We start from the raw sequence: 15,275 nt of genomic DNA, 5'->3' as shown, positions 1-15,275 counted from the left end.
AAATTAAATGCTGGTCCTCCCTGGCTGCCTGCTGAGTCGACTCCTCTGTATAGGAAATGATGTCACTCAAGCTTGTTAAATTGGTGTGTGTGTAATTATGTGTTTGTGTGGATAGGAGCCTCAGCATTTCTCTGTGTGTGTGTTTGTGTTTCCTGGTCCACAGAAATCAGACTTTTACAGCCAGCTGTGTGTGTGTGTGTGTGTGTGTGTCTGTGTCTGTGTCTGTGTCTGTGTCTGTGTGTGTGTGTGTGTGTGTGTCTGTGTGTGTGTGTGTGTGTGTGTGTGTGTGTGTGTGTGTGTCTGTGTGTGTGTGTGTGTGTGTGTGTGTGTGTGTGTGTGTGTGTCTGTGTGTGTGTGTGTGTGTGTGTGTGTGTGTGTGTGTGTGTGTGTGTGTGTGTGTGTGTGTGTGACTTTATGGGACCTGCTTCTTTTCTAAACTTTGTGAGGACATTTTTATGAACACAGGAACTTTTTTTTCCATTTAGACAGTCTTGTGCCACAGACATTTTACTATATTGCTGTTTATTAAATTGCAACATGCAGCCAGCAAGATCGATCTCAGATTTTCAAAATAAAAGCACTGAGGGTTTATGGTTATGTACGTTGGCCCTTTTCCCCCCGTGACCCCGAATAGGATAAGTGGAAGATGAGGGACGGATGGATATTTTCATCTATAAATAAACATTGCATTCACTTTGATATGTATTGTTTGATATTTATTGTGATGGTCATATTAATGTTAAAAATACTTTTGATTACCGTATTTTTCGGACTATAAGCCGCTACTTTTTTCCCACGTTTTGAACCATGCGGCTTATAGCCCGGTGCGGCGTTTCTGTGGATTTTTCTTTAACCACCAGGGGGCTCTTTAGCAGGATATGAATCATGGGACGTCAAAGTTGGAAATCAAAGAAGAAAGCGCCAACAAGTGCTAGCAGCAGGCACAAAAGAGATTTTTTTCAAACTCCCTCATCATGGAAACCACAAAAAGAACTTCCTATGATGCCGCTTTTAAGTTGAGGGCTATCGACCTGGCACTACAGGAGGGAAATAGAGCCGCTGCACGTAAGCTCGGCGTGAACGAATCAATGGTGAATTGACTTGTTATAACTCAAATTTGGGGTTGTCTGTCCCCCTCTGCTGAGTGCCGAGTAATTGTGGAAAACCGAGAGCGGCGGAGATACCAGCGGCTTATAGCCCGGTGCGGCTTATATATGTACGTTTCCAGTTTTTTCCAAAAAATTTGTAGGTGCGGCTTATAGTATGGTGCGCTCTATAGTCCGGAAAATACGGTAGTTTCAAATTAGTATTTTTATGGGTCTATTTTAATTATGAGAAGACACAACCAGGTGATATTCACAGGTGGGCAGGCTTAAACAGGTGAAGTAAGATTGAAATAATTGTTGACAAATTGATAAAATAAATGACAGATTAGTCGACTACAAAAATAATTTTTAGTTGCAGCCCTAGTGTCCATGTCTCTCTCAGGTCTCCAGTTGTTAGCCACGGCCAGCCGGGACCGTCTTATCCACATCCTGGATGCAGGGAGAGAGTACAGCCTGGTTCAGACTCTGGATGAACACTCATCTTCCATCACTGCCGTCAGATTTGCTGGTACCCTCTGACCTTTGACCTCTAGCAGTTGTTGCTGTCAGTTTACAGCTGGTGTCTAATGTCTGACCTTCTTTCTGTCTGTCAGCCAATGAGGGGAAGGTGAGGATGATCAGCTGCGGGGCCGATAAGAGTGTCTACTTCCGCACGGCTCAGCAGGTGAGAGCGATACCTGAGTGAGTACACATGCCAGTATTAAAGTACTTGTAGCAGAGTATTAGTACTACTGTGTCTCATGCTCAGTCACTGATCTGAGTTCAGCTCTCTTCATTCAGGTGAATGCAGTAATATATTCACCTTTATAAATAAAGTGAAACATTCAGAGAAACTGAAGCCAAAGAACAATCCATCATTACATCATGTTCATGTGGTTTTTCCTCTTCCTCAGACAGGGGAGGGGTTGGAGTTCACTCGGACACATCACGTCGTGAGGAAGACGACGCTGTATGACATGGACATCGAGCCGACCAGGATGTATGCAGCAGTGGGCTGTCAGGACCGCAGCATCAGGTAACACCTGACTTATGAAAGGCTGTGATTAACTACAACTTCCATGAAGCAGTCTAACTGCAAACTTCCAGTCAGCAAGCTGTAAAATGAACCAACAGCATGAATCGGTTTGTTTGGTAACAGCTACAGACTGTCATTAAGCTGCTGCAGACACACAACTTTGAATGTCTTACTGCCTCTTATACCAGCAGCAGAGGATCATGGGTGTCTGATTTAATAAAACCTGACTTCAGACTGTAGCTGGAACCCAAAGACTCTATCGATCAGCCAATGAGCTGCTAAATGAGGCAGGACTTTAATCCACCTGCAGCCCCGATCAGTCAGATTACCCAGCAGCCAGTGGGAATACAGGATTAGCCACCATCACAATCGACTCCTCTTCTTCACTCCTCGCCCTCCCTCTAAGTTAATTCTTTCACATTAACCCTATAACGCCGGGCGATCGCTGCTGAAGCACCTGTTACCTGTCCCCGCTAGCATGAACAGCTGGTTAACACCAAGTGTATCACCGCAGAGCCGGCTGATCAAAGGAACTTTGAATTACCGTAATTCCACGACTGTTTGTCCTATTGGAAAAGTTCAAAGGGTTTCTGAAAATTAGAAATTGCGCTTCTCACCCAACACATCACTCCAGCTTTGGCTTCTCTTTATTGGTTGCCAGTAAATTTTAGATTTCATTTTAAAATCTTAGTTTTAACTTTTAGGGCCTTACAGGACCAATCTCCCCAGTATATCTCTGGCCTGCTGAAACCATATTCTTCGCCCCGAGCTCTTATATCATTAGGTCAAAGGTTACTGTTGGTCCCACGCACTCGGTTCAAAACTTGTGGCGATCGGGCTTAATTCTGCAAGTGCAGGTAGTGGCACCAAGGTTGTGGAATTCTCTTCCACTGTCTTCACGCTGTACAGACTCCATTGACTCTTTTAAAAAGCAGCTGAAGACATTTTTATGCCTTTTTTAAATTTCTGCTGTATTCTATTGCTTTATATTGTTGTATGTTATACTTTTTTTGTCTTTTATTGTAAAGCACTTTGTGATTTCTATCTGTGATAAGTGCTATATAAGTAAATTTTACTTACTTACGTATTAAGGTAATTGTTGCCAGAAGTCACATTCGGCATTATATAGTCAAAAACAGCAAATCCAGAGCAGCAGAAATCAAAATAATTTCAAATTAAAAGCTCCAGTAGTTTCACTTTTAACACTTGGAAAAACCTTTTGGGGAAAAGCTTCCTGTGTTCCTGTATTGATTATCAGCTGGCTCTGCTGTGGAGGCAGGCTGTGATTAGTCCAATGGGCAGCTTCCTCTTCCTGTGAATGGTTTCAGTACTGGAAACATGGATCTGAAGTACAGACGATCGGCACGTTTAAAGATGTGATTTTTATTGGCTGATTTTAAAGTAATAGGTTAGGTGCTCCTGAGCTTTCTTTGTGTCCTCTGAGCTTTAAACCCTTCTGCTGCAGCACGTCTGCAGACTCAAAGCTTTCATGGTCTTTAAGATTTTTACCTCCAAGCTGAAGCATTTCTCAACTTTATGGTGATTTTACACACGTTAGGCAGTAAATTCTAAGCTGCTCACAGTCCTGCTCGTTATGCCTGTAACTGTATAAATACATGTAAGTGTCTATTTGGACCAAAACCTTTACTGGCAGAAATGTGTGAAGCTTTCATTCACTCCCATACAAACTGCCTTCTCTCTCACCAGCATCTTCCTTCATGTGTTAAGATCTTGACCAAATTACCCAAAGCAGAATTGAAAGGTTTTCTGGGGGTCCCACACTTCATTTCCACCAGCATGTTGATGCTTTATAGTCCATTCCTTACAAACGTTGGGACTGTTCAGAGATTTCCTCCTTCATTCATGCTCGAATAACTATTTTTGGATCTTTACCATACAGTGCTTGAAACAACTGTTGTTGTGAATCTGTAAATATCTATAAATTGTTGTGAATTTATAAATAAAGGTAAATTGAGTTACCTTTACCTGCAGAATTCCTGCTTGACCTCGTTTTTGCACGTTTCTGCTGTTTGTGCAGAAACATCTAGTTTCACAGCGCCGAGTCCAGCATTCAGCAGAGGGTGGGAAACAGCTTTAAAGTGCATTACTGCCACCTTGTGGTCATAGCTGTGCATTCCATCAAACCAGGAGGCAGGAAAACAACATTATTTAATTTAAATTTAAAGAAATGGAGTACTGTTCGTCAGCTGTGTTTCAGGCGTTCGAGCAGATGTTTGGTGATTGCAGGTGCAGTTTCTCCAGTACCTGCAGTCCTCCACTTCCTGTCTCTTACTATGTTTCCACCGCCGAGGTGCCAGTGCTGGTGTCAGTTTCAATGAACCGGCGAAACGCGTAAAAACAGGCCTCCGTTTCCACCGCGCTTTGTGAACTGATCCTTTACGTATGAGTGTGGGTCATTTGGTGGGATTTTGGCTTTTGTTTGCTCCATCATGTATGAAATGTTCAGCCATCATCACATGAACGCATCACACATCACATTTGTTTGTTTGTAAATAATGATCGAAAACTCACGATAATGAAGATGTTGATGGCGTGTCGACTTGCAGGATTTTTAACATCAGTAATGGGAAACAGAAGAAGCTCTACAAAGGCTCTCAGGGAGAAGACGGGACGCTCATTAAGGTAGGAAGGCTGTGGTTGCCATGATATGTTTTCATGGGAAACAGGACAGGCGATAACCTCCTCCTCCTGCGTCCTCAGGTGCAGATTGACCCGTCTGGGCTCTTCATCGCCACCTCCTGCTCAGACAAGAACATCAGCATCTTTGACTTCTACTCTGGGGAGTGCGTGGCCACCATGTTTGGACACTCAGGTCAGTGAGTGTACCCATCGGTGATAATTAAGGTCTGCTGGAAGCATCCATCCAAAATCATTTTTATATGAATATGGATGTGGATGTGAATATGGATATCCAATTTTCAGCAACCGTCAGCAGTCATTGAAAGAGCAGACGCAGTTTGACATCAGAACGTTTAAAATTCACAGACGCTAAACAGAAATCACTGAAGTTTGTGTTTTTGCAGGTTAATCTAGAACTTTATTAATTTTAACAAAGAAAAAACGAGAATTCTGGACTTGAGCAGGTTTTCACCTGCAGTGTTAAACAGCAGCAGTGGCATCAGTGTGGCTGCTTTAATCAGCGGTAACCTGAATCCTGACATGGCAGGAAAACAGCTGAAACTCGGCCCTAGGCCTTCACGAATACCAGCTAATATTCGTCAATAAAGTTTTATTCAAATTTTAGTTAAAAACAACAACAGTTTCTACTTTGAATAGTTGTGTGAATATTCACTGCTGTGATTGTACAGGTGTGAGAAACCAATAAAGTTATTTCAAATCATATCGCCATTGCTCTTGTTTCAGAGATCATAACGGGGTTAAAGTTCAGCAATGACTGCAGACACCTGATCACCGTGTCGGGAGACAGGTACGCCTCACCTGAGCCCTCCCACCCTCACTGAACTGACATCACTCAACCAAAAAACTATAGTCCTTCAGACCTTTAATAATTCGTGTGTGTGTGTGTGTGTGTGTGTGTGTGTGTGTGTGTGTGTGTGTGCGCGTGCGTGTGCGCAGCTGCATCTTCGTGTGGCGTCTGAGTCCAGAGCTCACCATCAGGATGAGGCAGCGGCTCGCTGACCTTCAACCCCCCTGCAGCATTCCCAGTTCCCAGGGTGCTCCTCAGCAGAAAGCCGTGAAGCTCAGGTAAACATCATAATGATGAAGCTCAGATTCACCTGCAGGACAGGAAGAGGAGCAGACATCGTTCAAATTACATGATGAATACATTATATTTAACAGTATATAATGTATAATGTATTCATCGTGTAGAGGTCAGAGTGACATGTTTTCTATAAAAAAAGAGGAAGAGCTGCTGTAATTATTACTGTTATCAATACAGCCTACTTGATCAGTGCTGAGTGTGATTGGAAACTTCTTTGAATCAAAATAAATCCAGTAAAAATGTTTCTGGCTGCAGATAAATGTAATGTTTTTATTGTTTCTTGGTCTGGTGGTAACAGTGAGGAAACTGAGAAACACGACGTTACTTTCTCATGTGTAACTAAATAAATTCGTCTGTGAGGATTCAGAAGAACAAGACAGAAATACTTTTTTTTTTTTTTTTGCATTTTTTGGCCACAGCGGCTTTTATCGACAGTAGAGAGAGACAGGAAATGGGGGAAAGATACGGGGGAAGACACGCTGGCAAATTGGCGATGGGCCGGGACGCGAACCCGTGCCACCCGCACCACAACACGGCATGTGTATGTGGTCGCCGGCTTCACCACTAAGCCACCCAGGTGCCCCAGAAATTAATTTTTAACATCTTGATCACATGGAGACGGTCAGTTATAAAAATATAACTTCATATGCAGCTCCACAACACCACAATGAAACAACTCGAGTGTAACCCTTCAACACCAGGCCATCGCTGCCGATACACCTGTGTTTAGTGCACTTTGAGTTACCGTAATTATGCGACAGTTTGTTCTATCAAAAAAACTCAATTGGTTTCTGAAAGCTGAGAAAATGCGATTCACAGCGAACGTAGAGTTATTATGGTAACTGTTGCCGGAAATCTGTGAACGGCGGGATATTTCAAATACGTTATGTCGGCAACAACACGTTCAGTGTCAGAGTTTCCTGGTCCTAGTATGACCTTCAGAGGTCACTCTGACCTCTGTGACTTGTGAGCTCTGCGAGCTCTGACCTTTGACTCCTTCAGTCGGATCTGTAAACACAAGGCTGCAGACGCTCTGTAGGTTTGAACTAAACTGAAATGTTTGTGCAGCAGGGAGGTGTCGAGCCCTCCTGTGGTCACCATGTCGTCTGACAGCGACAAAGAGGAGGAAGAGGAGGAGGGGGAGTCGCTCAGCCATCCGTATATGGTCACAGCAGGAAGTCTGGAACAGGAAATAGGTATGTAACAACCATGGTTCGCACGGGTGCTGGAAATCCATGAAGGTTTGAAAAAGTGCTTGAATTTGGGATATAGTGCTTGAAACTGCTTGAAATTGTAACCACTTTTTAAAAATAAATAATAACAATCTGACTGAATAGTTCACTTATGAGATGGAGAAATAAATGAGTCGGAAAGTCTAAAATGAAAATTTCTCCGCCTGGGCCTACCCTGCCTGTCTGTATGTGACCTGTCAGTCTGTTTGTGACCCCGCCACTCCCCTGAAGACAGATAATTCTGCAAGCGCAGGTATTCATTCCTCGCGAGTAAATTCAACAACTTGCGTGCATAGAACTCAGCAGCCACGCACACAAAGAAACATGGTGCACATGAGTGTCTGCTGTGAGCGCAGCTGCAGGTTCACACTCTCATGAGGAAACTTTACGTGCACGGAGCTGAATTCTACCATAGACATGTCTATGAATTCTACACTTGTGAAGAAACTGACTTTTCACCATTTGGGCGGAGCCTAATGTCATTGGTCACTTTGATGGAGAGTTCAGGTTACTGTTAGACCAAGTTACACAGTGGCAGAAATGTAAAAGCTGTTTTAAACCAGATTTGCTCACAATCTGGAGAATAAAGTTTCCAGAATCAATCAACAGTAGTTATTATTTACTGTCAAGGGACTTATTGCATAATACATCTTTTTAATGTGATTAAAAAAGGTGAAATAATTTTGACTATGTATGTAGTTGTATAAAAATTTATCATAGTGTTTATGTGCTGGAAAATCTTTAAACCTTGCCTTGAAAGTGCTTAAACAGTGCTTGCCTTTGATCCTGGTAAGGTTGTATGAATCCTGAACAAACTGCAGATTAATCCATTAAAAGAGACAAAGAGTTTGGATCTTCTGCATTTCATGACTGAATGAATTGATTGGTCTGTCAGAGGTGACTCTGATCAGTTCAAACAGGAAACTCACCTGGAAATCATATGACCTTTAACCTGCCTGAAATAAACACTGATGACTTTTTCCCCCCTCAGAGCCGTCTGATGAGGCATACAGCAGAAACAGCAAGGTCAGTGCATGCGACCTTTGACCTTTAACTGATGATTTTTTTTTTCTGTTTGGTTCTTTGTATGAAATGGCTAAACAGCTGCTGATATTTTTTTTAACTGAAGGGGACACTCTAATGTATGAAAAACATGGGTAACAAAAATGGTGTAAAGATGACCTGAATCGTGGGCGCGTTAAAGACAAAGCTTCAGCAACAGAAACAAAGCAGTCATTACTGCTACTGAAATTACAGTTAAACTGAAAGTCTAATGTTAAACTGAAATTAAGACAAACTCACGAGTTTGAACATGCACTTAGAAACCAACAACATGTCTTCAGTTTTAGTCGTCAGTGTACAGCCCAGCAAACCTGAGGCGGCTTTAGCTCTTCTCAGGATGTAGACGGGACTCAGTGAAGCTGACCTTAATAATCAGACTGTTAAAAAAACAAATAAATCAAAGTTAGACATAAATGATACCAACACTCTGAGCACATAGAGCTAGGTCATAAAAAAACAGAAGACCAGTGTTCCCAAGGAGGAACCCTGTAGAACACCATCATTTAAATGGACTACAGCCAGCGCAGTGCTGAGGAGAGCATGCTGAGATAAACGACAGAGACCATCAATAAAGATGGAGAGAGCGAGATCAAGAAAAACTGCAGTAGGGAGTTTTCCTGTTAGTGCAGAGCTGTGATGGAAAAATGAGGGCCTTATAAAGTCTGGAAAAACTCCCTGAAGACAGATTTTGCTAAATCATGGAAAACAAGAGGTTAGCCTCATAGCGTAATTGTCTAACTCATTTTTAGGCAGTAATGGACAGTGATACAGGGTGAATCTACAGTGTTAGCAAAGTAGAGTGAGGCAGATGTCTTGCTTTGGCAATTATGTGGCTAACAGTGTTGAAGTTTAAGCCTTTTTGGGGGAAACTGAGCTCAGTTCTGCAGGACTTCATTTCTCTGTAGCTCCACACTTAAGGATTTTCGTCTTGACTCATCAGGATGGGGTCTCATCGGGAGCTCGAATCCCTCGCCGTCGCTGGTCCAGGAGGACGTGCGGTGCCGATGGGGTCCTGATGGTGAAGTCTATGTTGGACCTGAGACTGCTGGACTCGTTTTGCCCTGAGAGGCAGGAGGAGCAGTCAGTGGAACAGGCCGAGGTCAGGAGACTCCTGACACACCAGACTCCATTTAAAAAGAAACACCCCTTTTTTTTAATCTGACAGGACCGCAGCATTAACTGTATGTTTGCTCCTGTTTATCTTGTGAAGACACGCCTCCTCGATGTTAACCACTCCCACTGTGAGGGGAAGAGGAGGGGGCAGGAGGCAGGGTTTCACAAGACCAATCAGGAGCTGGGGAGCACTGTCAGTCTGCAGGTTTCCAGTGCATGTGTAAGAACACACACAAAGATAAAACATGAAATAATGAAGGTTTACGTTGTGGTTTTATCTGAAGATGACCAGGAGCTGTAGTCAGAAGCTCTGAAGAATGAGATGAGTTGATGTAATTTTGTATGTCCAGGTGGATGAGGAGGTGAGGACCAATCACAGACCAGATTTTATCCTGCTATCCAATCAGAGCACAGACAGAGAGGACCCGGTGCTGTATCCGGACCAATGGGAGGAAAGAGTGAGTCTGGCGGGCAGGTATGACTGTTTTCTGTTCTGATCAAAATTCATGGATGATGTTAACTTTCACTACTGCTCAAACAAACCCCGCCTCCATACTGTCAGCGAGTTCCAGGTGAAGGAGGCGTGTCCTGTTGCTGCAGGTGGACGACAGGACAAACCGAGTCCTGACAGTGGCTGCTCGCTGGGATTCAGCTCCACATTGTCGAGTCCCAACAGACCTGCAGGAGACGGTGAGAGACATGGTCAGAAGAAAGAGAACTCACCTGTCACTACTGCATTTTTGTCTCGCCTGCCTTTCGTCAGCCTGACCCTCTTCTTCTTCTATCAGACTCTGAGCCCACAGAGCCTCTCAGCATGGATGGAAACTCCTCTGAGCTTGAGATGGAGGAGGATGAAGAGGAGAGAGGAGCAAGTGGTGGGGAGGCGAGGAAACCTGTCCCTCAGACTCCGGACCAGGAGGCATTCCTGAAGGAGCACTTTGTCACGCTGGCTGACCTTTCTGCCTCAGGTACAGTGGCAGAACTCAGCCTGAAACACACCCGATGCCACAGTTGGCTTCACCCAGCTATGGCCTGTCCAAGTGCCCCCCCCTTCAAATATATATGTGGCAACTGACTTCCTAATTTGTCATCCAACAATTTTCTTTCCTGAAAAGCTGAGTTTTAGTGTTGGTGCTGTTAGGACCAAATGACTGAATTCAGAAACTCAGTCTGTTTGTAATGAGTTATAGCAGGATGTTTTTCTCTGCAGTCAAAAGTTAATCTGCTCCTAAAGTTCCTGCTGGGTTTAATCTGTGCATTGCGCCAGTCATTTACCTGCAGGATTACAGCTGAACATGTGACCTCTGTGTTGACAGGAAGTCCAAGCAGAGCATCTCACAGCTCCAGTGAGAGTCTGAGCATCTCATCCAGGTTCCTCTCCCAGAACGCAACCGCAAGGTAGAAACAACATCCACCCACCCTGATCAATCACACAGCCCCACCCTGATCAATGATCGATCATCACCCTGATCAATGATCGATCATCACCCTGATCAATGAAGACATTTTGTATTTTAATTTACTTTCTTCTAGGTTCAGTTTCCTACTGTAATGTTCTCCCTGCTGAGCAAACACACACACACACACACACACACACACACACACACACACACACACACACACACTGCTGTTTAAAAGTCAAATGTGAACTTACTGATTTTTCAGAAACTTCTGGAGGATTTTAAGAGTCCCACTTCTCTCAGCCGTGTTTCACAGATTACATGAAGATAGAAATTCAAACAAGACTTTATTGAAACAGGTTATAACAGGTCACTGGTTGTATTCATGCACATTCGACTGTAGGACAGCTTCACAAAATAAGAGAATATTTGGTGTAGTGCCATCGGATCAAATATGAAACTCCTCCACAGCAGAAATCCAGCACAGAGCTGGAGAACCTTAATCCCTGAGAATCATCTATCACCACCTGACCACTCAGACCCAGTTCTTCCTTTTTCACTGAAGTGGTGTCGGTGGAGTCTCAAACTGCTCTCTGGCTTTAAAAACACTTCCAGCAAACTGCTGCCCACCAGCCAGCCACAGAAAATTCTTCTCATAGCTCTACATACCCTTCACTTCTCTAACCTGCCTTAACTGTGGGCAGGTAGTGCTGGAGGTTCTGGACTCCTCCTTGGTGAACTCCAGTATTCAGAGTCCTGATCAGGAACATCTGAGAGATCTTTGGTGGACTCGCTCAGATGTTTTGTTTTCTGTCCTCAGCCGGACTGTGCTTCCTCTCCCATCTCGGACCGGCAGTGGGGGTGAGGCAAAGGCTCATCCACTGGTCTCCGAGGTCAGACCTCTGATGGAAGAGAACCAGAGCCAGACCCAGGACAGGAAGGTGTCATGGAACCAGGACCAAACTGCAAAACAGAACCAGGACCAGGCCTCTGTGTTTCAGGACCAAGCCCAGCCTCCTCTGGTTTCAAACCAGTTCCAGATCCTGGAGGAGGAGATCACCTCAACTCAACAGGTCTACCGACCCTCCCCGCTTAAGAAGAAGGCCCAAAATGCACTGGATTCCAAGAGGAACCTGGGTCCGACAGCCCGGGCTGCTGCCTCCCACCTGAACTCCTCTGGACTTCGAAAGACTCAGTCAGTCCACAGCCTGCTGACTGACACAGGTAACACACTGCCCACCACACACAGGTAAACAGAATTACCACAACTCCTAGACTTTGAACCTCCAAAACCTTTTTAAACTTAAAATGTTATGTTTGTTCTACATCTTTGATTTGAGCCATGACAGGATTTACTGATGGATAAAATTAACCCTGTTAGTATCACGGGCCTTGTTGGCTGCATAGCTCAGATATGATTTTGCTATCAATAATGTTAGCAAGCAGCTAGCTGTAGCTTAGCTATGCTGTATGAATCTGGTGACAGTTAGTTTATACCGTTAGCTGATAAAGTAATTTGAAAATATCCAGCAAAGCCAGCAGATCAGCCTCGACCACATCCTCTCAGGACAAGATGTTAAGGCATGAAATAGCTTAGCAGACGAGGTTGCATCAGCTAACCGAGGGAAAGGTCTGCACACTGTTTGCTCCAAGTGATGTTGCTCCAAAATGTTTGTACATAAGCAACGTCTCAGTCTGTACAATCTTCCACTGGCAGTTTTATTCTAGATCTGGCACCTAAGAAAGTTGGCCACACTTGCTCTTTTTTCCTCTAAAGCTGTTGTTCACTAAGATTAATCAGAGAGGAGACAGCATAGGGTCAGGTCTGATCCAGAAAACCAATGATCCCTCCATGAATATAATGTGCTGCTGACCGAGGTTTCCCCTCATGGTTAAACTCCTGTTTGTACAGACTGGCTTCATTCAATAAACTGGTTTTCTTATGGCTAGTGCTAGCTTATATTAGCTTACCTGCTAACACGTACAAAGTGTAGCAGCTAGCTGGTTTACCTTACCTTGCTCTCTAACATTGCATGAAGCCATATCAGCTTATAGATTTAGAGATGTGCTGGGAGCTGTTGTTTAGGGAAATTAGTGGATGCCAGTTGTATGTTAACGCTAACGAGAAGGCTATTAAACCAGTCAGGGAGCCTTGGAAGTTCTCATTTATTTAGTAATGTTACAATCAGTCCAGGCACTGATTAAAAATGGTGAATACATGTTCCCAGGGAAAGATAAAGGACCCTGGACCCTAGATAGAGTCTAGAGTCACATTGCTGATATGTATTTCTGGCTTAAAGTGGACATGAAGTGTGTTGAAGCAGAGACACATCTAAAACCTGCAGAACACCGGCCCTTGAGGCCTGGAGTTTGACACCCCTGCTCTAAAAACTTATTACTTAAATCCGGCTCCAGAGTTAATATGTGAGTTTTTAGAGCAGCTCTGTGCTGTATGAAGGCTAACTTCACACATGCAGGGTTTCAGCTCCACCTTAAATACACACTTCCTGTCTCATCAGGTGACTCCTCCATATCCCAGCTGACTACTCGTCCCTCCAGAGAGGTCTCCCCTCAGCTGCTCCTCTCCCCTGAACGTCCTGTCACCCTCCCCTCCTCACCCAGACACCCCCCATCTATGGCACCACCCATTCAGAGACCCAGCCCTGCCTCTCCGAGGTCCCCGTCACAGGAAATAGCTGCCGCTCCAGCTGCCGCCACAACCCCGAGGAAGTCTTCGTCGTCCTCCCTGAGTGTATCAGTGCCGCGCTCCTACATGAACCCCACTGCCAGCTCCATGGCCAAGATGTCCCGCTCTGTCTCTGTGGGTGATGGCCTTAATGTCCCCGAACTTGTTGAGGACCCCGCAGTGACGTCACTGCGGTCGGCACCAACTCCTTCCTCTCAAGTCAAGGAGACTCCACCTCCTGTTGTTGCTGTGGTGCCCTCCACCATGACTTTGGCCATGCCCCCTCATGCAGCCGTGGTCCCAGTTGTTGTCTCTTCATCTTCCTCACTGTCATCTCTGGGGAACCATGGCAACCTGGCAGCCCTACCTACCCGTGGTCTCCAGGCCCGTGTCCCCAGCAGCAGTAGGCCACTTCCTGACAAACCCTCCCTCCTTTCTTTCTCACCTTCATCCAAGTCCACATCATCCTTGTTTTCCTCAGAGCCACTGCAACTTCTTCCAGTCTCTGTCTCCCCCCTGACTCCCCCACGACAGGAGGAGGAGCCTCCCACTCCAGCAGATGGCGGCGCAGGGCAGATGGATGACGCAGGTTTGGACTCTAATCCTCCTCCTCCTCTTCTTCATCCCTTCATCCTGTCATCTCTTTGGCTCCTCCTCCTCACCCTTCCTCTCCTCTTTGACGGGTGAGACGTTTCTGTCGTCTCTTCTTTCATCACGTCATATTTTTGTTTACAGTCTGTTTTTAAATAAAGTTATTAATAAAAACAAAAGGAAGAATTTTGAGTGATCTTACCTGCCTCTCTCTCTCTCTCTCGCTCTCTCTCTCTCTTTCTCTCTGTGCAGACCAGTCAGTCAGTGTGGAGAGCTGCAGAGCTCTAGCCAATGAGCTGCAAAACTGCTTTAAGAAAGCAACACACCTGTACAGGAAGGTGAGTATCAGGCCTGCTCACCTTATGTTTGATGGTCCAAATCATCTCCACCAGTTGACGTCATTCATCGCAGCGTTCATCTCTCCTCCTCTTCCTCCAGGTGAGTGGTTCGTCCTCTGATGAGTCTGGCCCCGACCAGCACCAGATGTCTCTGCTGCTATCAGAGGCTTTCCAGACGATGAGGGCGGAGCTCAATGCTCTTCCGCTCAGCTCCCCGGGCATGCTGGGGGTGGAGGGGGGGCTGGGAGGAGTAGGGGAGGTGAAGACGGCGGCGCTGCTGGAGGAGTACTCGCTGCTCCTCCTCCAGGCTGTCCACAGGAGGATCAACAGCAGCACCTAAGCCACCGCCTCCTCCTCACTGATGAAGGATCTGAAGCCATTTTGATCTTTTAAAATTCTGATGCAATGATCTTCCTCATCTGGACGCCTCAGATCATTTTTACCAAGTTGTTTTTTAAAGACGTTTTTCTCTGACTGAATCATGGATGTTTGAATTAATTTTTCTGTTTGTTTTTTTTCCCTTGAACTTCCCGCCAGCCGTCGGAGGTGATGAGTGTGTGACAGTTGGTGTTCTGTCAGCTGGGGGAGCAATCGGATTATTGGTCATCGTTAGACTGTAGAGCTGCTTTTCACCGAGCACAGAGCAATACAAGACTGTGATTTGACCGTAGTAAATGATCGTGAGCAGTTTGTATTTATTGTGACAATGATGAGCTTTTACACTACTGACTCCGCCCCCTCACCTCACGCTGCACCAGCACGTTTCCTGCTGTTAACTGCGTTCGTACATTTTGATATTAGAGAAACTCTTGGGGGGGGGGGGGGTTAAATTTGTTGCAACTTTCTGCACAAAAGTGTCAAAGTTTGAAACATTTTCATGTTTTTGTCATATTTAATAAACGTTTCAGACTCTGATCTCCAATTTTTCTGGAACGCAAATGTTTTACCGACAAATGCAGGTTAATAAGACAAAAAATAATCAGCAGG

At 45.0% G+C, this 15,275-nt stretch overlaps 1 protein-coding gene across 5 annotated transcripts in view; it reads left to right on the top strand.

Moving 5' to 3' along the window:
* mapkbp1 (mitogen-activated protein kinase binding protein 1) overlaps positions 1–15,167 on the top strand; it is a 35,245-nt gene extending 20,078 nt beyond the window's left edge. For 3 of the 5 annotated variants that reach the window (XM_030718809.1, XM_030718807.1, XM_030718810.1), the window contains 19 exons: positions 1,489–1,614; positions 1,700–1,770; positions 2,000–2,121; positions 4,689–4,764; positions 4,843–4,954; positions 5,506–5,569; positions 5,719–5,847; positions 6,935–7,062; positions 8,090–8,124; positions 9,101–9,259; positions 9,371–9,493; positions 9,624–9,748; positions 9,836–9,975; positions 10,062–10,241; positions 10,590–10,671; positions 11,494–11,897; positions 13,193–13,948; positions 14,203–14,288; positions 14,389–15,167. In XM_030718809.1, coding sequence (XP_030574669.1) covers positions 1,489–1,614; positions 1,700–1,770; positions 2,000–2,121; positions 4,689–4,764; positions 4,843–4,954; positions 5,506–5,569; positions 5,719–5,847; positions 6,935–7,062; positions 8,090–8,124; positions 9,101–9,259; positions 9,371–9,493; positions 9,624–9,748; positions 9,836–9,975; positions 10,062–10,241; positions 10,590–10,671; positions 11,494–11,897; positions 13,193–13,948; positions 14,203–14,288; positions 14,389–14,628 — 3,158 coding nt within the window. In that variant the 3' untranslated portion in view covers positions 14,629–15,167. The remainder of the gene's footprint in view (positions 1–1,488; positions 1,615–1,699; positions 1,771–1,999; positions 2,122–4,688; positions 4,765–4,842; positions 4,955–5,505; positions 5,570–5,718; positions 5,848–6,934; positions 7,063–8,089; positions 8,125–9,100; positions 9,260–9,370; positions 9,494–9,623; positions 9,749–9,835; positions 9,976–10,061; positions 10,242–10,589; positions 10,672–11,493; positions 11,898–13,192; positions 13,949–14,202; positions 14,289–14,388) is intronic. The other 2 variants (XM_030718811.1, XM_030718808.1) reach the window with 1 other exon arrangement.
* Positions 15,168–15,275: the final 108 nt, after the last annotated feature.

Source organism: Archocentrus centrarchus, chromosome 22, assembly GCF_007364275.1.
Source record: "Archocentrus centrarchus isolate MPI-CPG fArcCen1 chromosome 22, fArcCen1, whole genome shotgun sequence".
NCBI classification, from domain to species: Eukaryota; Metazoa; Chordata; class Actinopteri; order Cichliformes; family Cichlidae; genus Archocentrus; species Archocentrus centrarchus.
Note: the sequence above shows the minus strand (reverse complement) of the source record. Positions and strands in the feature narration are given on the sequence as shown.